Here is a 22,433-nt window from a genome sequence, read left to right on the forward strand (position 1 = left end):
TACAAGCATCGAAGATTATACGACAGTAATATGATAGCCTCTCAGTGATCAAATTTTGTTTGATCTGGTGATTGTTTGCTGTAGTTTGCTTATACGACAAGGGCTAATTTCCACGATGGTTCCCTTCTCAAAATCCAACGGCGTCCACAATATAGCCAGCTCAAGCAATACTAACATCTCGACATTGCAAAAGCTATGTATATTACGCTTTAATAGGGCTTTCCCTCTGTTAAACAGGAGCATCACACATGCAGCAAAAGATGACAAAAACTTGGCGCAAATTTGTTCCATCAAAATTCAACAGGTGATATAAATAACCCATCGGCCACAAACTAGCAAAGCACAGACACAAAGGAACCACACGAAAGATTTCAAACAAATCAAGGTTCGCTTGCTGGTTCGCCGTCGCTGGTTTTTTGGCGTTTGTTTGAGGGTTCATTCTCAACGTCTTTGATCCCCTCGGGTTCTGGGGCTGTATTATCTAGACCAGCACCGTTTCCTTCTTCGTGGCAGTCACCACCATTCAGAGCGCCATTGATAGCGTCAGGGCCCAACAGAGAGATATGTTTGCTCGTGATCTTCCTGCCTGCTCTGACCTTTGGACCCCAGTGCCGTTCTGGGTTTGGAAGGAATCGTTTAATCTTCTTCGCCTGAGCCTTGCTGAGGGCAGCAACTGCTCTTGAAAAATTTGCCTATAAAAAAACATAAAGAGGAAAAATAATAAATCAAATAATACAGTTTGCAGCCTGCATAGAAAAAGAAAAACATAAAGGAACATCATAGGCGCAATAATTATAGACCACATACTTCTAGCTTTGGCGATTTTGAAAGGATCGCCGTGCCCGGTGAATCACGGGGCTGTTCCTTAATAGGATGATTCTTCACCTGTGTTGAAGTTTGCAATCAATTTTGTAAGGCAATTTAGAAGTTCATGTAGGCAAGACATCCACCAATTCATACTAGACACGAGACGCTGAGGAACAATACAAACTTACCCAGCAGCGCATGATGTCCCAAATAACATCCCAAGGGGCATCAGACTTAATGCCAAGTGGGTTAACATGGGTGCTTGAGATCTGATACCCTGCATTTAGAACTGCAGATCGAAACATAACCAAAGATGGAGATGTGCACTTAACAGTGCCAGCTATGTTATGGAGACTGAAAAACAATGGAATGTCATGTAACTCCTGCATCAGAAGAAAAACTCAAATGAAGTTGAGTGTTTAGAGAGTATACAAAATACTTCATGAATTGCAAACAGTTAGTCACTCTAAAAAAAGAACAGCTTGCCAAAAGACAAAAGCTATTAGTCAAACTTTCTGCAAATCCTCCCAAAACTTAGCTGCAATGATTCAATTTTTTATCATGCACAAGGGGAATGAAAACAAGGCCCAGAAATGGTTTATTAGTTGCACTTGGGTAACCTATTGACTAGTAGATAACCTAATTCTTGACTTAATGGCCTATACATCTAGATTGTATATCTCCATTCCCAGATATATAGCTTATATATACTTTGGTTTTGTCCTAAGTCTAACTTCTCTAACAGTGACAATTTTACAGAAAAATACATATATACGATATCTAATTACTATATTAAAATTCTCCATGAAATATGTTTTGATAATGCATTTATTTGAACTATAAATGTTAATATATTTTTCTAACAGTCGGGTCAAAAACAAGCTATAAGTTTAACCTAAGACAAAGACAAAATAAACTATAATTTGGAATCCCCTACATTGTTTCTTTGACTGGAGCAATAAACCATGATTAATAGGTTATCAAAACATTGACCTTGCTTTCAAAACTCTTCCAAGCATTACCTTTTAATTAAACTACTGTATATACTAAAGCGTAAAAAATCTGGAGTTGGCGATACAAAATAATATCAGAAATCAATAGGCCTTTAACAGTCACGAGAATAACCATTTTGATACTCCATAGGCATCAATTCAAGGCATGAGTAGGGAAAGTCAAATTTAATTTTGAAACAATAATTCGACAAATTATATGAATGTTTAGTCATTCAAAGTTGCATCAATAAATTTGTATTCAAAGTGCCTTTAGGATTATATGGATTTTATGGCAATTGACATAAATTGCAAGAGAAATTAAGGGTAAAAAACTACTACGGAACACTTTTCCCCTACCAAAACACACCTAAAAATTGATGGAGGGGGCTGGGGGATACCTCTGACACAGTAGTTAGAACTGAAGTAATTTTATCATATGCAGGATATCTATCCTTCATTGACTTAACACCTGTCAAAGTAGAAACTACCCAGTCTTGGTCATGAATAGGAGCTGACCATATTGGCCCACCTATATTAAATTTCTTTCCACAATCACTGCATTCTTGAGGAACAACAGGTCCAATAGCAGGTGCATGCTTCACACCATTATTCTTCTGCTTATACAGGAAGAAGAAACAAAAGGAAAGTCAAGAGTGTCAATACATAACAGAGAGAATGTTGTATCAAAGAGTTAAATGGTATGGAAAATAAACCTTCGGAACAGTCCTTGCAAGACACTGAAGATGGAAAGAGTCACAGCCAACACACTGATATATGTAAGAAAGTTTAAGAGGTGTATTCTTTATTTCACTTGCAGAACTGCACGTGGAATCCAAATACAATGCCACATTAGAAAAGAGGACTTTAACCAAATATGGAACAAACTAGGCACTAGAGGGGGGAAACTCACGTGAATACTCGAACAAAAACACGGATATAAAAATCCATGAACACAGAGAGAACAGGCACAATATATCGCTTGTACCGATTTGCGTGGCTCTGGTGTAAGAAAAGAGGGGTCAAGGGCATGAGAAACTAAGATAACCAAAGAATAAAGCATGTAAAGTGCAGATTAACTTGATACATCATATAGATATAGCAAAAGACTGAAATGGAAGCAGTTTATAGTCCTCAGTATATATATTGCAATTTGTAAATCACCTATGTACCTCAATACTGGCAAGGAGGATCCTCAAAGCCATTTCGTGGCAATACTTGCCCTTGGTTGGGAATGAACCATACCTACAAAACATAATTGATTATTACACTATAGATGGAACATTCCTTGAACACGTAGTACAAAACTATCAACATACTTCGAGTAACAAACTTCTCCATTGGTACCACAAAGAACTGCCATATCAGTGGCAGTGCACATTAATAAACCACCATCAGCAACAGCCTGTACAGCTGAGTCGAGAAATATAGATGGTGATCCATAAGGGTCAAGATCAACCTAAGAACAATCAGAAGAAAATATGGTGTAAAATCATAATAAAATAATTTGCAATGTTTATAGAAACAACCATTATCATTTAGTGCAATTATTTCATGGCATATTTACATGTGACTTTTCAGTCCATTGACTTGTACCAAGAACAAGATTCACCCTTGCATAATAAATACCAGAAACTTCAGATTTAGAATCAGTAACCAGAGACATAACCATATAAATGGTAACCCCCGACACCCTGACACACACAAGTGCATCATTCCAATAAAAAAGCTAATGTATACAACAACGTTGAATCTATATTATGCTTTCATCTTATCTTAGAAAGAACATATTTAGAAATATTTTTCTCGAATGCCTTACCACATCAAATTCTTTTGGATGCATCAGCATGTGAATTCGAGCATCAACCAAGTAAGCTTCCACCTTACTAGCAGCGGAAGCGCCATTGAACTTTATGTTTCGCTTGCAATCTTCGACAGATGCTGAAGAAACAAGAACCATAGTGAATTAGGGAAATCAAACGCGGAGGCGTCAATAGCAAAGAACATAAGCAAGTTTAGTAAACTGTAGCATTACCTTTATCATTATCCAGAGCAACTACCTTTCCTAAGCCCTCAACTTCACGGGCATACCGGAGAGATCGCAACCCAGTAGCAGCCAAAGCCTGGAGAGAAAATTAGCGGTGCAATCCACAAACCTAGATATTAATTATGAGAAGGAAACTAGATATTTGAAAAAATAAATAAATAAAACTAGATATCATTTAATGTTAATGAAGTATACAGAAATTGCATTTCCATTAGGGATAAAATATGGGAAGGATATTCCAATCTGTCCATCCTTCTGAAGGATTTAAATCCGCCTGTAACCAAGCCCGGATATTCAATATCCCTTTCAGATGGATATTCAAAGTTGGGTATATGATACAGATATGTCGTATTTTATTATTGTCTGACTATCCCTTGACCAAAATTATCCGTTAGTATCTGTATCCAACACACCTGATAATATTTGTGTACGAATCTGAATTTGATTAAAAAAATATCTGTATTCATATCCATATATATTTGTTCGTATTCGATCCATCCATATTATTATGAGAAGTCTCACCTCGAGGACAAGTGGTGGCTTAAGCTCCCTGGTTACTTTCCAGGAAGGTTTTGTTGCTTCTTTTGGCAGATCATCAATTTGATCTTCAGCTTTATTTAGCTCCTTTTCACAAACAACATCCATTTCATCTTGCTGGCCAGTTGACGCATCCTCTCCAGTTTGACTCGATGTTTCACTCTGTTTGTTTTTTTCATGTGATGTATTCCTCTTGTCCACCAGCGCTTCATGTTCTTCCTTGCGCTTGGCAACAAAGGTCCTTAAAACAGCAATGGACATATCTCTGTTGTGAACCTAATCAAAGCAGTAAACACAATTTTCAGAAATCTTTATGATGGTATAACTGGGAAATTATCCCTAACTTCGGAGTTGTATGTGATTTTTCCTCAACGTATCAACTTTAAAACAATAACAAATTTGACTATCAACAAACAGTAACTACTTTCATTTGAGGAAAAAAATGTTTATAGCTATGTATCTGTTATGGCAAAAAATCAGGGAGTTACATCACAATTTGAAACTGTTATCTTCTTCAATGAAGCTATAATAAATTTTGGTGATGTGAAACCACTAGACTTTTTTTTTGCCAGGTGCATAATCTAATACCAGAATATGACATGCAGAAGCTCAATCTACTGTTTCGAGTTTGCAATAGATCTAAGCAATTTGAAACTTACACTGTTCCCATCCACTATGACAAGCAAATAGGTAGAATGGAAAAATTCATTTAGCTGGACAAACTGGTAGAATGAGGTAATCTTGGAGTGGACAACTTGATCACTAATTGATTTCCACAGAAACCCAGTTGACAGCAAAATAAACAAGACACATACACAAAACACAGTTCACTGTTTGGTCTCTGTGGAATAGCAAGCTTAACCACTACCGGTCTATGTGAAGCACTAGTAAGTGCAAATGAACTGTGATAGCAATAGAACTAGATAAACTTGAAGCCTACAGACCCAATCCCACACCAATCACCACCCAACACTCAATTTGGAATCCTCCAGAATACCGCAAAGCAGCTCTACGAGCGATAAAGATAAATTATCAACTGGAAGTCAACAAGTCATTACAGCAAATCGCTACGAGCAAATTCAAAGCGTGCAGACTGTAAGCTAACGCAGATAAGGAACCGATAGAACAACACCCCCGTTTTTTTTTTAAAAAAAAAAGGAGAAAAAAACAAGAAAAATGGAAGAGAACGGACCTGCACGGGATTATAGAAGACGGCGTTCTTCTTGTGCAAGAGGATCTCTGCCTCTCCCTCCTTCTTGATCTCGTAGTCCTTGAGCTTGTCCTCCACTTCCGCCATGTCTCCAAATCCAGAACCGAACCCTGGCACGGATAGGGCTGCCAGGCGTGCCAAGAAGCGCGCGGGTAAGCACCTGGTTTTGCGGCTGGGACGCGGAGGCTGGAGATGCGGCGGCGCGTGGATCCAGCACCTGGATTGCGGTCGCCCTAAACCATAAACCCTAGTGTACGCTAGTGAACGGGAGAAGAACTTCCGGTGCTGCTTACAGCAACTTCTCTCCACGCGCTAGTGGGCCTATTGGGCCGGTTTCTCTTTTACTCATTTCTTTTAGAAAAAAAAAAACATCGGTCTTTAACTATCGTGAAAGTTAATTAAAAAAACTATGGCAAAAAGTTTGATTTATCTCTCCCAATTAGAAAATCAGATTCCTTCCTAAAAAATCAGATTGTTTTGAACTTCCACGTCAGCAATAGGAGAGGTAAGTCGAACTTTCATGACAATCTAGGGGTTAATTGGACTTTATCAAAAATTATCCTAATTGTTTTTAAAAAAATGTCTAAATATTTTTAAAAAATAAACATTTAAAATACTAAATTATGTTTTAATCTATGAGGAATCGACCCACCACTGTTGATGCTGCTAACAACGATAGCCTTGGTGAGGTCAAGTACATGATGCAACAGCCCACGCAAGAGCATTAGGTACATGATGCTACATCCCATGCAAGAGTGTGTCATACATGACGACCATAGTTATTAGGACCGGACCGGACCGGCGGTTGGACCGCTAAAAGACCGAACCAGAGCTTAAACCGGTGCGGTTCACTTAAAAGACCGTTTGAGCAATCGAACCGGTAAAAACGGTTGAACCGGCCGGTTTTTTTGGGAACCGGTGAACCGGCCGGTTCCAGTCGAACCGTCCCGGTCCGTAATGGGGCTTGAGTAATTAAAATATTCACCATTGCAAAATAATCTTGAATGCTAAAATGGAGTGTACTATTGCGAAGACCTCGTTATGACAATCAAAATAGATATATTATTTATCTAATTTGGAGCTTATTTAAAAAGTTATAAAAATTTAAAATTTAAAAGATTGTGCTGACACTAGCGCTACCAAGCATCAAGACCCATGAAACATTCAAACAGGAGCAGCCAATGGCAGGTGCATGCAGTCAATCCAGCCATGCACTCCACCCGTAACATTCAAAAAAATGAGGAGCAGCTAGGGGGCCCATTGATGCCACGTGCATGCACTCCACTGACCAGCACCACGCAGCACAGGAAAACTGCAGTTGAAATAGCAAGCGCCATTACGGACCGGGACGGTTCGACTGGAACCGGCCGGTTCACCGGTTCAAAAAAACCGGCCGGTTGAACCGGTTTTTACCGGTTCGATTGCTCAAACGGTCTTTTAAGTGAAACGGACCGGTTTAAGCTCTGGTTCGGTCTTTTAGCGGTCCAACCGCCGGTCCGGTCCGGTTCTAATAACTATGGTCCGACCCGCCACAAGACCGTATCGCCCAACAAAGTCGGTCTTTATGTAAAACTAGCAAATATATACATGCGTCACACACGTGTCCATTGAATAATATATGTACACAATAATGCTATGATACAAAGACTATTCTAACTCCATAAACATAAATTCCTTCTTATTAAAATATTTTTTTTCTGACATTCCTTAATGCATATCACAGAAGACCACAATAGATCAACATTGTCCTGGACCTTAATTAGGAAAAAAAATGTGACTATACGAGCAAAGAACCCTAACCAATATCAATATCAAGAATATTGGATAAGAACAGAAAACACTTAACCTTTGGTTGTAGGCTTGTACCATTGAAACCTTTTAGTTGTAATGCAAAACTAACAACTACGTGGTCTTGACATTGTAAAGATCAACAAGAGCTAGAAAAAAGTGGCACATGAGTTAGCGCATTTTGCTATTAAATCTAGTCGTAGCCAAGTCTTTCTTGCTTTTTTTTTCCAGAGTTTGTTCAGTCAATGACAGTACTTGATTCTTAATAAATTTCCCTTTTTGCAAAAAAAAAGAAAACACACACACACACACACACACACACACACAGAGAGAGAGAGAGAGAGAGAGAGAGAGAGAGCTGTAGGACACTGGTCGTTCCGGCAACCAGGTGCTACAACGGCGGTGGTTGTACAGTACAAAATCCATCGACTCGAAGAAGAAACCTGGTCCGCCCGCTAGCGCCACACACGTATACATGGCTTCCACGAGCATAGCAGCAAGAAAGAAGGTGCTGGATCAACCGAGATCTACCAAATCGGAGGGGACCCCGATTCTGATCAGAGAGGTAGGATCAGTTATGTATAATCATGAAAACAACTGAATTATTGGATGGTTTATAGAAAGGGGTAACTTCACACATAACGCACGCCCAATATCACCTCCTGATAATCATGGATTGTGATCAGAGAGGTAAGATCAGTTTTGTAATCGTGGAAACAACAGAGTCATTGGATGATTTAGAAATGGGTAAAAATTGTAACTTCCGTCTCCTTACCGATCTATTCCGAGACACTAGAACATACAAGGAATACGCTATTTACTATTTTGCCTAGACATGTTCTTATCTGCACACATTATTAACATACATCATGATGCCAGCATTTGATGGGCAAGCTGAAAAAGATAGACATATCACACATATATACATTCAGTGATAGGATTCGGTGTACAAATAGACCGATAGCATCAATAGTAGCCAAGGTTCGCCACTTTGCCCAGCAAGCAAACCATATTTGGAGGTCCCAACGCCATTTTTGTCACAAAATTATCCACTAGAACCTACAGCATGAGGTTCGAAAAATACTGCTCAAATTCTTGATCGATGGTTAGCTTCTTCTCACCTGATTGATTGCCACACACATTACCAGATCCCACTGTGTTAGTACCTAAATCAAGCAAGCAAATGCAAAAGGGAGGTGCATTGGAGAGCTTACTGTGATAGCCGGTCTGGCCTGTTGGCAAAATCTGAATATCATCAACACCATTCGAGTAAAGCTTTTCATCCATGATCTGAGCAGCAGAACCAAAAACATCGTCAGCCATTAGTTTGTCCTCCATTAGGTTATCATACTGTTCAAGCACATTGTATATCCTTTCCAGGTCGTCATTATGTGGTTTCAGCATCACATCTGAATGATGATTCTCTATATCGTGCATAACCCAGCTGTCAGTTTCTCTTGTGCCGCTGCTATGGGAAGAATTAAAAGCCTCCGATGAAAAATTGTTGCTCGAGCTACTGGATGCAGATGTCCCGATCTCAAACATTTTTCTCAAAGATTGTTCCTGAATTCCATTTTTTGAGTCCACTTCAATGCACCCACCAAATAGGCTCATAGTGTTCTCACAAGAGTCCAATTCTTCAGGTATGCTGACCATGTCCGTCCCAGAGGTCTTGTTCATGAAAATGCAATCATATCCTAAACTTTCTGTGGTTGCAGACTCATCATCGTGGCAAGATAACCGTTTGCGAAACTTGCATTTAAGTGGTACCAACTTTGGATCACTCAGCTCATACTGTGATTTTCTTTTCTTATGAGGACTGTTGACGGCGTAGACTTTTTCCATGCTGCTGGAACTGTAACAAACCGTAGCAAGGCACATTACAAACCAGAACTACATATTCACATAGACACAAAACAAGTTCACCTAGGAAACGAAAATAGTCTCACTATTAAGCATCCACATTAATCCTCATGAGACGCACTAAAGAAAGGGATAAATACTAGAAATTCTCACATAAAACAGAAGCATCTAGCCACTAGTATGGTAGACTCTAATCATCAATTCATCATTGATAATAATAGCCATTGGATGGCGACACATTAAACCAATATTGAAGACACATAAATGTATGATGCAGAGGAAAAACTATAAAAATGGACGGAAAAAACAGAGTAACTGGTAAATGATTTTGTCACAACTGGTGGCTAGATCTGCCTAGTAGTAGTGGAGTTGGAGAAGGGATCAAGCCTGAGTTGCAGAGCCATCCCTAGTGGCCAAATAGGAGGATCCAGTCAGCCAGTCGGCTTATTTGTTGTTCTCTCCCATGCACTTCCTAAGTCATTTCAAGAGCTCTATATTTTTTCAAGCATGGAGAATATATGAAAAGACCAATGCCATTGATTTGGTGGCACTCAGTTAGGACATGGGAAGCTTAGCAAGAGCTTACAAATGTACTCTCTTGGGACATCATTTGTTGATTATATGCTGTCACATATGGCCAATCAACCACAACATTTGGTGGGCCTGGGCAACACTAAAATATGAGTCCCGTTATTTTGATCCTTCTCATGATGGTTATATAACATTTGCTAGGACACAAGACTTCCACAGTTTTTTTTCACAAAATTGCTAATTCTCAAATAAATAGAAAAAAACATTGTCTTTTAGTATTATAAGAAATAGAAAAGGTTGCTCTTTTGGCCCAGATTGTTTTCAGAGTTGCATATTTGCCACTAGAATAGACTAAATTTTTATGGTTAGATTGTGAAAGACAGAAAGAGAATCTGCACGTGCAGGAAACTTTTCAACTCCATTGGGAATCTTGTCAACCTCTAGCTAAATTTCCCCAATCCTAATATGCACTATAAAACTCTTTGAGATATTAGCATGCATTGGTGAAGTAAATATTGAGGCAAAATTTCAAGTTAAAAAAAACAGACACTAATGTTGTAATGGCACTTTGGTTATATAGTACTGTCAGGATCCATCAAATGGCCATTACCCACCTACAGAATGAGAATGTATGCTTGCAGTAGCTATTTGTGACAAAGGGCATACGTAATACTCGACGAGTTTTAAGGTACTACTAGTATTAGACTTCCTACACCTAAAAGGTATTATACTTTGTGATCACTAAACTCCTTAAGTGCATTCAAGCAAGTCCCCTCAGGAACCTAGGGTGCTGGTTCGTTGCCCCGCTTGCCCTTCTCCAGGGTCAGGTCTGCACACCATCATGCCATTCAGATTGCGTGTGATTTTGTAACAACTATGGATTTCAGCATAAGTGTATGCTGCAATTAGAAACTGTGCGAGATTGGGTTGGCACTTGGCAGTGGAACCATATTGGGGCAAGTATCAGATCATATACAATGACATATGAGATCCTCAATTTGTTGTAGTTTATCCTTACAGCTGAGAACCACAAATCAGTAGGCACAATTTGCTAGCAATTCAATAGAGTGGACAGATCACCTCATTTTTAATCATACAGAAAGTGGGCGTTTGATGTATTCTGATATAATTCAACCAAACTTCTGAGACTGTGGGTGGACGTTTTTTCTATTAATGGAAATTGTGGGTGTCTCTACCTCTATTATCCAAAAGACATCCGCCTAACTACTATGTCTGTGATGTCATTTTCTTTTCCTCATCTTCGCTAGTGATAAAGACTACAACAAAAATTTTAAAATCATGGTCATCTTTTCAGGCAATGATTTTGTTCCATTGTTGGTTTCACCGCTCGGTAGACCACAAGCATTAAGGGAAAGCACTTGATGTTATCTTTCTTTTCTCCCCCAAAATACTAGTTTGTAGTTCTTCCCAAACGTGAGACCATGCAAAACCAGAATACTATGCACAAAGGTGCCAATCATTTTGGATTTCACCCTCATAGCTTATCGCTAGGCCTAACTATAAATCTATCACCGGCGGAGCCATGGCCCGGCCACCCTGGGCAGCTGGCCGGGCTCCCACGGGAACAGCAGAGGCGGGAGGGGAGAGGGAGGTGCGTACGCAGGGTCGTCGGCCGGTGCGCGGAGGACGCAGGCGAGGGCGCGAGGCGACTGGCGAGAGAAGGTGGGGGGAGCCGCCGACGCCGCCGCCGAGCCTGGGACTGCCCCTCCGTCGCTGAACGATCGCGCGGGACTCCGACGAACAGCTTCGGCGGCGGCAAGCTTGGCAGGCGGAATCATGCCAACGAATACAGATTAAGTAGGGAAGCTGAGTGGAGAGGGTGTGTACTGACCAGCCTTTGAGGATGAGGCTGCACTGATTGGTGGAAGCTGCCGCCTCCGCGTTCGCAGCCGCCGCCCGGCACCGCGCACTCCCTCTCCGCCTTTGCTCCCATTCCGCAACCCACAACCGCGATCCCACATAGACCTTGTTTAGTTCCAAAAATTTTTGCAAAATCGACACTGTAACACTTTCGTTTGTATTTGACAAAAATTGTCCAATCATGGACTAACTAGGCTCAAAAGATTCGTATCGTCAATTTCGACCAAACTGTGCAATTAGTTTTTATTTTCATCTATATTTAATACTCCATGCATGTGTTTAAAGATTCGATGTGACGGGAAATCTGAAAAATTTTACAAATTTTTTTAGGAAGTAAACAAGGCCATAGAAGAGCAACTGAGCAAGTGGTGTCAGGAAATGGGCGTCCATGTGATATGACGGAGGTCCGTCCCCCGTCGGCAATCCCACGAGGAGTCGGCTAGAGATGACAACCGGTACAAAGCCTTTTACCATTCCAAACCTAATGCCCCACGAAAGTAAAATCTGCCTGTTAAAAAACCTATGAACAATCAAGAATTTAGTTTTGTGTCCAAACTCCAAACCTATGCCCATTCGGGTCACGAGCACCCGCGGATCGCTCATGATATCAATAAAATTTAAACTTATTTTATACGTAGATATTTATTAGATATAAATGTCTCACGTAGTTCAACTTTTTTGTCTTTCTAATCTAAGAAAAAAAATATTATAGATTTTAACTGCTTGTCTAGGTATCTAGATTCCACCACTCTCTCCTCTAATTGGTGATATAAGACTAAACACATTATGTTGTAAGTAATAACTAAAAACAAACATATGTGGGCTCGTTTTCCATGTTAAGACCCAGGTAGACAACAACACCTCAAGCAAATGTGTCATGTATGGATACTTGTGTTTTGTTCTTTTCTCTATCTTTTCTAATACTATAGCTCAAATTTAATTTCCATACCTTATTATCTAAAATTTATTTATACAAAGCGCGTGTGATATAGAGTAGGTGCGTAGATATAAACTACTTTGCTATCATGGATTGGGTTTACAAAACCCATGTGTTTATGGGTTTGGATACTACATTCCAGACCCATGCCTATAAACCCACTGTGTCTAGCTTTTTAGTTTTTAACTATTAACAAACCTTGGGTAGAAAAATTGACCCAAACCCATGCCCTAATAGGGTAAAAACCCATCAGGTTTCGGGTATCCGTTGCCATCTTTAGTGTCGGCTGCAACTAGATTCTCTATCCACCAATCCCATCGGATTATTTTTTAATTTTTTATACAAAATAATTCTAGTCCCAGCTCTTTTTTCCTAAAAACTAAGAGAAGTTTAACAGGTACTATAGTATTTTATTTGACAATTAATGTTTAATTATGAAATAATTAGACTTAAAAAATTCGTCTCATAAATTATTCTCTAACTGTGTTTTAGTTTCGTAAATAATCTATATTTTTAGTTTTGTAAATAGTTTATATTTAATCCTCCACACGTGTGTCCAAAAAATTGAAACAGGGCCTAACTCGTTTCACCATGCCAATCTCCGTGGCATGATAGGCGTGCCAGTGCCAGTTCATCGACCCAATCACATGTTGACGTGGCCACCCTACCACGCCACCGCATCAAGCGAGAGGCCGCTGCCGCGCCAACGTGCCTAATGCGGCAAGGGTGGATACAAAGCCACACGTGGCTCCCTTCTCACTTCTCTTCTTCCTCCTGCTCCAAATGTGCTGAGTGGTGGCCGCCACCGAAGATTTTTTTTTATCTAAGGGCTTGTTTTGCACAGCTCAACTTCACTCGTAAAGCTGTTTTTTTTAGAAAATAGCTTCATGAGTGACTTTCTAGATGAAGCTGAGCTGTTTTGGAAAAAGTGTTTGGCAAAATAGCTTCACCAACTACTTTATACATAGTTGAGAGAGAGAGAAATGAGGGAGAAGCTGCAATAAGCTACTTTTTTCCAGCTTCATCCAACTTATGTATTTGTGAGAGGAGGGGAAAAACAGTTTCACCCATGAAGCTGTTTTGGAAATAAGTGTTTGGCAAAAAAAACAGCTCACAACAGCTCATGAAGCTGTTGTGAGCTGTACCAAACAGGCTCTAAATCTGACAATTTGGACTCGCATCTTGGTGAAGATCTCTCCTAGAGCAAGGTATTCTCCCACTCATTTCTTTTTTCACGGTTGCTTTGATTGTGGGTGCAACAAAGCTTGGCAACAATGATACAGTGTGTTCTTTTTCCATGGAGGTCGTGGTTTGTTGTGCTTGCTAGGGGCTTGGCTAATGTTTGACATAGAAAAGTCGAGGTTGCTTATCGCTGGATCCTGTGAAAAGCTCATCTTATCGCTGGATCTTATGATAAACTCATCAACGATGGCGTGCGGTGGCTTTGTGTCGCTGGTGTGGCACCTTTGTTTGTAAATGGGTTGCTCAAGGTTAGCCATTTGAGCTGTCATGTTTAGTTTTTTTTTCACTATTTTTCTTTTTGGCTTTTCAGCCAAACTACCAGGGTATTACTGTGTGGGATGTAAAGTATTCTAGCCTAGTATTTCTTGTAAACTGGATCAAAATTTATTTCTTCTTAACAAAAGACAGAACTCCTGGCACTGTGTTAAAAAAAAAGAAAAGAAAAGAAAACCAAGCATACTAAGAAAGGATGGGGAAGAAGATTGTAACGTCCCGCTTCTCTAGGACATTAGACTACCCTTACCAACCAACCAGTCTTTTTTGCACACTTTGTCCTCATTAATGCGCACTCAAGAACTTTTTGGTCGGTCACCCATCCTAAAATTACTCTAGGCCAAGCACGCTTAACCTTAGAGTTCTTTGAAGATGAGTTTTCAAAAAAAAAAAGTTATAACTTGTTAATCCTATTAAGCCCTGGGCCATGATGTTACAAAGATTATCATCAACCTTTTTATGCATCAGCATCACATAGAATGAGAGAAACATTAGTTGTACAAGAACTCAGCGCACTAGACAGCTGGTTCCACACTTGGTTTTGTTAGGATAGACAGGCTTAGACCACATCCCTAGATTGCATGAAATCACTCCAAAACCGTCACCTCCAAAACAGCGTTCCACGGATTCTGTTAGCAGCTACTACTAGTTACCTATGGCCTACTCCTAGGCAGCTACTTACACCATGTAAGAGGCATCCTCTTCACCGTTGCCTGTGGCATGCCACCCATCACTCACCTGGTGCTTGCAGATTGGGCATGTACCCTGTTGGCGCAGCCATGGGTCGATGCAGTTTACGTGAAACTGTAAAACAAAGAGAAAGTAAGAAATCTTGCATTGTTGCGAATGTTGCCTCATCAGGACACATCACATTAGCACTTATTTTTTTTCGAAGAGCTGTGCCTTGCACTGAAGGGAGAAAACAGAACAGGAAGTTTTACCAAGGGTAGCTCCAACACTGTTCGAAGAGCTAGGTCATAAAATATTTTTATTAAATACACAGAAGAGATAATGATAAGTTAAAGAGCTAAGCTCAAACACTTTTTTTGTATGTTGTGTTACTCTATTTTTATCTTCTTTTTTCTTTATAAGTTCATATGAGCTAGCAAGTTGACTCTATTGTTAAGAGTGCTCTAAGGGGTAGACACACCTCAATAGGCTAAAAGACAACCCAAGCCCTTGAGATAGACAAACCACAAAGAATCAGAAACGAAATGCACATTAAGGCCTCTAACACTAGTTTTGAAAAGCACGTTGTCATTGTTCGAAGTCCTGTTTTGTGTGTAGGACAATCGAGACAGGCGTGGAGCAATCATTTTGGAAATCCGCCGATTTCTTTCTTTCCACAAATTCCACATGATGTAGATGCATAACCCGTTGAAGTGTCATCTTTTATCTTTCTTTCCACAAATCCCACCAACTTTTAATGTTAGTGCAATTTGCAACCTGTACATGCAGAGGTAAAGAGCAATGCCCCCACACTAGCACCCTCCTCCAGACGTCAACCGTGATTTTATCTTGGATTAGGGTCCATGCGAAAAACTTGCATTCTCTTCATGTATGCACTTGTAACAACATCAGTCCTCCATAGGACAACACAAGCTGACTGCTGACATGCGCCTGCACTGCATATGCAGGCCTCAAAAAGTCAAAAGCTTTTACGTTCAAAAAAAAAAGTCAAAAGTTAGGCTGTGCTTACGGGCAAGGTTATAGACTTATAGCAGGTCTTGTACAATAGTCTCTAAGGTTCCTACTAACCTTCAAATATAGGAAGCCAATGGTATGGCGAGACAGAGTGGGGGAGTAGAGATCACACCTGTATTACCCCTTAATCCTATTTCACTTGTGATTCCTGGTCTATATTGTTGTTAAGAAACATGTGATTCCTGATATTATAATCAGGCGTGGGTAAAAATATGACAAATTAGAACTCTATGGGGCAAAGAATGACAAAGCAAAGGAAGTTATTGATGTGTCAAGTAATCAGTCAAATTTAAGTTCGTTTCAAAAAATTCACAGAATTTCAGATCTGAGTGTAAAGAATATAAACTACAATGACACACTCCCTACTTTCTGTTCTGCAGAATCAACAACATAGCACCTCACACTGGTGCATACTCCCTCCAGTATTCCAGTCAGAAACAAGTGGTGTTGTGGGGTTGTCTTAAGTCAATGATTTTAAATTCTGGTCACACATTACTTGCTATATTCTAATTGTAGATATTTGAAAATTATTCGGGTAGGTTTGTCTCGGAAGTTCATAAACTATTTTTTGTATGTTCTACAAATATTTTGTAGCAACAAGTATCATTCAAAGTTGCATTTTGGAGAATGTGTCCAATAAGTCACTTATCTATGAAGAGGTAGCATGAAGCAAGTGGTCAACCAAGTGCAAGATGTAAAATGTAAAGTAAAATATGATATATGCAAACAATAACAGTTAAAAAAACTTTTATCTTAAGTGTGTCACAATATCACAGCGTTCATCCACAAAATGTGTAAAATGCACCAGTTTGTTGGTACATCAAACATGATTCTGGTTTCACGACGTTGTTTTAGGATGTTAGCTAACATGTCAAGTTACTATATCAAACTAGAGCTAAAAGGTGCTACCAGGATCATTTCAGAAAGGAAACAAAACGGAGATCATCTGCAGTTTCCATACAAGGAAAACCAAGGGCAAGACAATGAGCATGATTACCTGATGCAAGCATGGTAGGCTTCTCAACAGATCACCCACGGCGACTTGCTCTAAGCAAACACTACATGTTAGTTCATCCTCTGGAGTTTTGCTGGTTCCATCTGATTTTAAACCATCCTGCTTCTTCTGCAAGGCAGAATCAAGTTAAACAATAATCATTGTGGCCCAAAGTCTGAACCATGCATGTGCTACTGCACAGACGCTGATGGTGATCAGTGATCACAGCAGCTATGTGATTCTAAACACTAGCTGTTACATCAAATAAGAAAGTGTAAACTAGAAAAATCCTTGACTCAAAATATCATATAAAACCCAAAGCTAACCAGACAACAACCAATAACTTCAATAAATGAGGGCTGAACTAAAAGTGTATTGCCCAGTTATACAGATATACATATATGTTAATCTTATCTTTACAATGGAATATTGTAAGAATATCATTGCATATGCATATGACTGACAACTGTGACATAAAAAATAACATGACTTTTTAACAGCCTACATGATTGATGATAATACGATATTTTTCAAGTGACCACACCTTGAGAAACAAGTCAGTATTTATCAATTACCTCATTGCCAGATCCAGTTGAAGAAACCGATAGCTGAGATGGCCCATCACTATTGAAAAACATTCGTTAGAAACACATCATAGAGACAAATTACTCCATGTCTCCATTTCAGAATTAAATGTTTGGTCATGTGTTGATGATGGGTGATACTGGAACCAACTTGACATGGCCATTTGAACAAATCAACCCAAAGGATAATTTGTCTTACCTTTTCTGGGCAGGGGCATTCCCCTGCTGCGCCTGAACTTTATATTTGAATACAGGAAGAGAATTTATTTCTTCTTCACTCATAGAAGGAGTATGCGGGCTATTGTCAGCATCCAATGCTCTCAGAGTGTCATAATCTGAAACAAAACGATTTCCATGGCGCTAAGTTTCCAGGAAACACTATAAATCATCAAATGAGTCGAACGGAATGTATTGGCACACCTAAATCGTCAAATTCACGATCAAGAAGAGCCAGTTGAAGTCTAAGGCTCTGTAACCGGCCTCTCGTAGCAAGGGCAATGGTCGGCGGTACATGCACACGCAGCTCAGTGTGTCCAAGAAAATTGTTGGCAGCTGCAGCATGAGCAAGCTGCTGGCACGTGGCATACATTCTAAGGCTTGTGGCCATTAGGAAGACTCCCAAGACAAGCCAAAGCTAAAAGAGAAGAAAAGATCACACAATCCGACAAATATATAGTTATTAAACTGTTCCACAGTTGCATGCTTCGTATGAATAAGAAACCAACTTCAATCAACTCATGGATACCTCGCACGGAGCATGAAAACTTACCAAAAGATTGGGAGACATCTGGTGTGAGTTCAGTACCATGAACAAAACAAGAACTGCCCAAGAAAAAAACATAACGTTAACCAAAAGAATAATCTTTAGCAGCTCAACAGTATCGGTAACAGACAGGCGAACGGATTACCAGTTAGAAGAAAAGCCAAGGAATTGCTATTCACCGGCCTGCTCCCTGCATGAATTCGCTACACGCAAGCACACATACGAATGGGATCAGACATCAGGACAAGGAAACCGGTTTAAGCTACACTACCACCAGTTACATTTTAGCAGAAATGCGTCACGGATTGAGCAGACACACACTCACCATGGCGCGGCGCTCGGGGGCGAACCCCGGGAAGCCACCGGCCTCGATGTCGGCCCTGCTCCCTCGGAAGACGAAGCTCATGGTGCCCACCAGGCGCTGCCACCGCCCTCTAAGGCGCAAGATTGGCTCCAGACTCCAAAGCCTCACGCAGCAACGAATTTGGCCGTGAACCTGAGGCACCGATAAATATAAATGAAAAATAAGCGCCGGAGAGCGACGCCCCAACCGAAATCCCAGCTAGAAACTCCGTGAGGCCAAGCGATCCGGTCGCGCCGTCGCGGGAAGCGAAATGCCGGGATAAACCCCGAAGCTTCCGGAAGCTTCGCCCGGCGCACGGCTTGGGCACTGACCGGACCGAATCGGAAGCCAGACGAGGAAGGCGAGGGGGAGTTCGAGGAGGGCGCGCACCTGATCGAAAGGCGAGATACCAACCTCCCGCCGCGGCGTCGAGCCAGCGATTCGGTCGCTGGCGGAGGACGAGAGCAGCAGCGCCTGCAGCCTGCAGATGGGGAAAAGAGAGAGGGGGATAGCAGGACTGCAGGAGGTAGAAAGGCTTCTGCGGTTTCGAGTTCGTGCGCCGCAGTGCCGGGCACCCTGTGGAGAGTGCGTGGCATTATCTGTGCCGTCCGTTTCGTGATGGACGGCGCACTTGGATCACGATAGCTAAAACTGAATACCACCATCTTTAAATTTATCCAAAGTTATAGAAAAAAATACTAACCTTTGTGATATGAAATAAATATTATTATAATAATTATGAAATATAACTTCATAATAGATTGATTCAAAGAACAAAACAGTTGCTGAAATAGCAAATGTATAGTTTTATTTGTGGATGAAATTGCGCTATTCATGTCGCATTCAAACTTTTAACATGTAAAAAAAAAGTGTAGTTAAAGTTAATTTGGAACATTGAACTTTATATAGCTCGAAGACATTTGCTTACTCCTGTTTGTGACCGGAGTGAATAAATATTCATCATAATAACTATTTCCATATCAGCTTGTCACCGACTTGTATGTATACCTGATCGCATAATAAAAAGTATCCATAGCTATGTCTATGTGTATATCAGCTTGTCACCGACTTGTATACTTGATCGCGTAATACAAAGTTGACCACGTACAGCAGCAGGTGATCGGAGAGACCATCTCTAATACCTGGTCTCTACCAACGATTTCGTGCCCTGCTGCTGCGTGCCATCAATCAATGCTACCGAAGCCTATGCTCGGGCGGCGAGGCGCTGGGTGGCGAGGTCGCAGCGCGCGGGCGCAAAGCCAACGCGGCTATTCTGGAGGTCGTACTCCACCCAGACGTTCTGCTGGTGGTGGTGTCCGATCACGTACGCCGACATGCCCGCCATGTCCGAGTTCCCGAACGTCAGGCACCACACCGCCTCGGAGCCGCCCTCACCGCGACGCTCGCCGGGCACCATGTACAGGAGCTTCTCCCCGCCGACCGCCACCTCCGCGCCGCGGAGGACGAGGCCCACCTCCGGGAGCAGCTGGCTCGCCGTCGCCGCGGCCACCCGCGCCTCCGACGCGCGGAAGCAGGCGTCGAACGCGCCCTGGAACACGAAGTCGGGCTCGCCGAGCGGGGCCAGGAGCGCGCTCGTCTGGTTCAGGAACTCGCCCTTGAGCGGCGCGTAGGCGTCGGCGAGGAGGAACGTGAACTGCGTGCCCGAGTCCACCATGGTCTGGCCCGCGCCCGTGTGGTCCGGCGCGAGCACGGACTTGGGGATGGGCAGCAGCGCGGCGCCCACGCGGATGCCCTCCAGCTGCACGGAGTAGGCCACCCTGTCGAAGTACGGCAGCGGTTGAGACATCTCTATCAGCGGCGTGTAGTTTAGCTGCGGTGCCGCCGACAGGGCGGCGCCGTCGCCGTCGCCGCCGAGGACGAGGAGGCCGGGCCCGTCCCCTGGGGCAATGCAGTAGGCGAAGCGGAGGGTGCCAGTCTGCGTTACGAAGGACAGGCTGCCCCGGTTCATGCCGAGGAGCCCCGTCGCCGCCTCCGAGGAGTTGGTGGCGCTGGCGTCGTTGCCGTTGCCGTTGCCGTCGGCAGTGGAGGAGGACGAGTAGGAGGTGATGCAGCCGAAGAGCGCGCGCACGGGCGGCGCCCCGCCGAGGAGGAACGTGTCGGCAGCCAGGACGCCGTCGGCAGACGAGGCGTCGGCGTAGGAGAGGGACACGCGGCAGGAGTTGGACGGCGGCCCGGCGCAGAACGGCGGGACGGGGAGGTCGCGCCCGCGCCACTGGCACTCGGGCGACGACGAGCAATGCGCGGCGGCGTACGTGGACGACGCCGACCCGTTGAACGCCGCGGGAGCCTGTGGCTGTGGCGGTGTGGACGGCACGCGGCTCCCGTTGCAGAGCAGCCAGGAGAGCTCGCTGCCGGTGTCGAGCACCATCGTGACGTTCTGCGGCGGCGCGCCCACGGCCACCGGCACTGTCAGGCTGACGTCGTGGCGGAACCGGAGCCTGTTCGCCGCCGGTGACCGTGTAGGCGGCGCCACCACCAGCTGCTGCACCCTCAGAGGAAGAACTGTCCCCTCGAACCTGGCATCTCTGCACGCCGCCTCCGCCCCGTGGGCAAGGAGAGACAGGCAGAGAAGAAGGATCGGCTCCATGTCCATGGCACCAAATGGCATGCAGTTTCTACTACTCTCACCGCTGACTGGTGCGTCACTCACTGGCTCCGCGCCTCCGCCTTCCTGCTAATGTCAGCGTCTCTTTTCCACCGGCATTCGTACGAATCACGTGTCAGTGCTTTTCGTCTGGTTCGGTGTATCCGCAGCAGTTACGCTTGCACTGTGTCACATCTCGCATTCTCGCGTCTTCACCGGCCTCGAGTGCTCGTTTCGACGTTTCCTCTGTGCTCGCATTCACGGTCTCTATTCTCCCATCCGATTCTGCGATGCAGCGGTCGATCGGCGACCTCATCAATACAGGTAGTATAACCTCATGGACACGGCTGTCCGTCCAGGTGGCGCAGCTGGAGCTTTTTTTTAGAGACAGGCTCCTGGACATGGGGGCTGGGGATCCCGCGCTCCCGATTTGCCGTGCCAATCGCCATGGACACCTGAGAGTTTTGGAGGCGAGGGAATGGCTTCCAGTTTCAGGCAGCTGCCTCGCCAATCGCCATGATCTCTCGTTAGATTTGTCGAAAAGGCCCCTGGTATTCGGTGCAGCCGTGCAGCGCGCGCCAGTTCATCCTGCCTGCGGTTGAGAAACCCGTGGTCGACAGCTGGAGAGTGGACACCTACCAATACAGTGAGTGCAACCACAGCCCACTGGCCCCTCATCTTCCTGTGCTCCGCACCCTCGCATGTTCGGCCGCTCAGAAAACAGATTCAGCCATTCAGGAACCACGCTTGCCCCTCGGTTTCCAGTTTCTCACCGGTACGGTTTCTCAATTCTCACAGCAGCTGTGGGCTGTGGCCTGTGGGGCTGTGACCGTGAAGGGGTGAAGGGGGCTTGCCGCCACGGCGCTGCCCGGTGGTTCCGGAAGCCACGGCGATCATGACTTCATGAGCCACCCCACCCAGAGTGCCAGACGGTGATGGTGACTGCCGGTGCTCTGAGCTGCACCGCATGTGACGTGCTCTGCCCTCGCCCTGCCCCCGCTTGACCCGGTGGGCATCATGCGAGAATGACGCAGCATTTCTTACGAACGAACCTTGGACCTTCAAGCGGCTTTTTTACCTTTACCAAATTCCGATACGTTAAGGGAAAGCAACAGGCACTATGGCAAAAGCACGGTACGACACAAACACATGTGGGCCAATTGAGAGTTCTTGACGTGAAATGTGCGGACTTGAAAAGGTAGTGAGTGGTATACTACCGGTATCATGAGAAAAGCCACGCAGAGAGAAATGTGCGAACTGCGGACATTCACACCTTTTTCATCGCGGGTGCTTCAGAAATTTGGCCGGATGGACTCGGACAGGCAGATTCCAACT

General features: G+C 43.3%; 4 protein-coding genes across 6 annotated transcripts; all 4 read right to left on the reverse strand.

Moving 5' to 3' along the window:
• On the reverse strand, window positions 250-5,878 carry LOC8084941 (probable tRNA (guanine(26)-N(2))-dimethyltransferase 1). Its single transcript, XM_002468062.2, has 12 exons — window positions 5,573-5,878; window positions 4,366-4,656; window positions 3,832-3,919; window positions 3,616-3,737; window positions 3,116-3,255; window positions 2,969-3,041; window positions 2,710-2,798; window positions 2,513-2,618; window positions 2,198-2,413; window positions 996-1,190; window positions 808-885; window positions 250-692 (listed from the first exon to the last, which is right to left on the reverse strand). The coding sequence occupies exons 1-12, from the start codon at window positions 5,675-5,677 to the stop codon at window positions 381-383; spliced, it is 1,815 nt and encodes a 604-aa protein (XP_002468107.1). The 5' UTR covers window positions 5,678-5,878; the 3' UTR covers window positions 250-380.
• On the reverse strand, window positions 8,092-11,769 carry LOC8081511. Of its 3 annotated transcripts, XM_021451942.1 has the most exons (4): window positions 11,625-11,769; window positions 11,393-11,537; window positions 8,593-9,233; window positions 8,092-8,499 (listed from the first exon to the last, which is right to left on the reverse strand). In XM_021451942.1, exons 1-4 carry the CDS (start codon window positions 11,752-11,754, stop codon window positions 8,438-8,440), a joined length of 978 nt encoding a protein of 325 aa, XP_021307617.1. In that variant the 5' UTR covers window positions 11,755-11,769; the 3' UTR covers window positions 8,092-8,437. The 3 variants fall into 3 exon arrangements, with proteins under 3 accessions (XP_021307617.1, XP_002468108.1, XP_021307618.1); XM_002468063.2 differs by lacking the exon at window positions 11,393-11,537 and having other exon boundaries at window positions 8,112-8,499; window positions 11,625-11,748; XM_021451943.1 differs by having other exon boundaries at window positions 8,112-8,499; window positions 11,393-11,740.
• On the reverse strand, window positions 14,498-19,039 carry LOC8081512 (E3 ubiquitin-protein ligase SDIR1). The gene is made up of 9 exons (XM_002468064.2): window positions 18,884-19,039; window positions 18,476-18,646; window positions 18,296-18,353; window positions 18,157-18,209; window positions 17,808-18,021; window positions 17,587-17,722; window positions 17,379-17,427; window positions 16,807-16,932; window positions 14,498-14,909 (listed from the first exon to the last, which is right to left on the reverse strand). Exons 2-9 carry the CDS (start codon window positions 18,554-18,556, stop codon window positions 14,784-14,786), a joined length of 843 nt encoding a protein of 280 aa, XP_002468109.1. The 5' UTR covers window positions 18,557-18,646; window positions 18,884-19,039; the 3' UTR covers window positions 14,498-14,783.
• Window positions 19,317-21,781, reverse strand: LOC8081513 (aspartic proteinase PCS1). The gene has a single exon (XM_002468065.2). It carries the CDS (start codon window positions 21,120-21,122, stop codon window positions 19,698-19,700), a length of 1,425 nt encoding a protein of 474 aa, XP_002468110.2. The 5' UTR covers window positions 21,123-21,781; the 3' UTR covers window positions 19,317-19,697.

This window comes from Sorghum bicolor, chromosome 1 (genome assembly GCF_000003195.3).
Source record: "Sorghum bicolor cultivar BTx623 chromosome 1, Sorghum_bicolor_NCBIv3, whole genome shotgun sequence".
Classification (NCBI taxonomy): domain Eukaryota; kingdom Viridiplantae; phylum Streptophyta; class Magnoliopsida; order Poales; family Poaceae; genus Sorghum; species Sorghum bicolor.

Bases quoted from the DNA above. Each gene is read 5' to 3' on its own strand.
- LOC8084941 (XM_002468062.2), bottom strand. From the start codon at position 5,677: ATGGCGGAAGTGGAGGACAAGCTCAAGGACTACGAGATCAAGAAGGAG. The intron at 3,256-3,615 runs GTAAGGCATTCG...GATTGTTCTTAG, and splicing joins ATCCAAAAGAATTTGATGTG to GTTGATCTTGACCCTTATGG. The intron at 2,414-2,512 runs GTTTATTTTCCA...CTGTATAAGCAG, and splicing joins TTGCAAGGACTGTTCCGAAG to AAGAATAATGGTGTGAAGCA.
- LOC8081513 (XM_002468065.2), bottom strand. From the start codon at position 21,122: ATGCCATTTGGTGCCATGGACATGGAGCCGATCCTTCTTCTCTGCCTG.
- LOC8081512 (XM_002468064.2), bottom strand. From the start codon at position 18,556: ATGAGCTTCGTCTTCCGAGGGAGCAGGGCCGACATCGAGGCCGGTGGC. The intron at 16,933-17,378 runs GTAATTGATAAA...TCTGCCTTGCAG, and splicing joins CAACTGGATCTGGCAATGAG to AAGAAGCAGGATGGTTTAAA. The intron at 14,910-16,806 runs GTAATCATGCTC...TTTGTTTTACAG, and splicing joins GCCTACCATGCTTGCATCAG to TTTCACGTAAACTGCATCGA.
- LOC8081511 (XM_021451942.1), bottom strand. From the start codon at position 11,754: ATGTGGGATCGCGGTTGTGGGTTGCGGAATGGGAGCAAAGGCGGAGAG. The intron at 11,538-11,624 runs GTCAGTACACAC...CCGCCGCCGAAG, and splicing joins AGCCTCATCCTCAAAGGCTG to CTGTTCGTCGGAGTCCCGCG. The intron at 9,234-11,392 runs GTACGCACCTCC...GGTTTGTTACAG, and splicing joins GCACCGGCCGACGACCCTGC to TTCCAGCAGCATGGAAAAAG.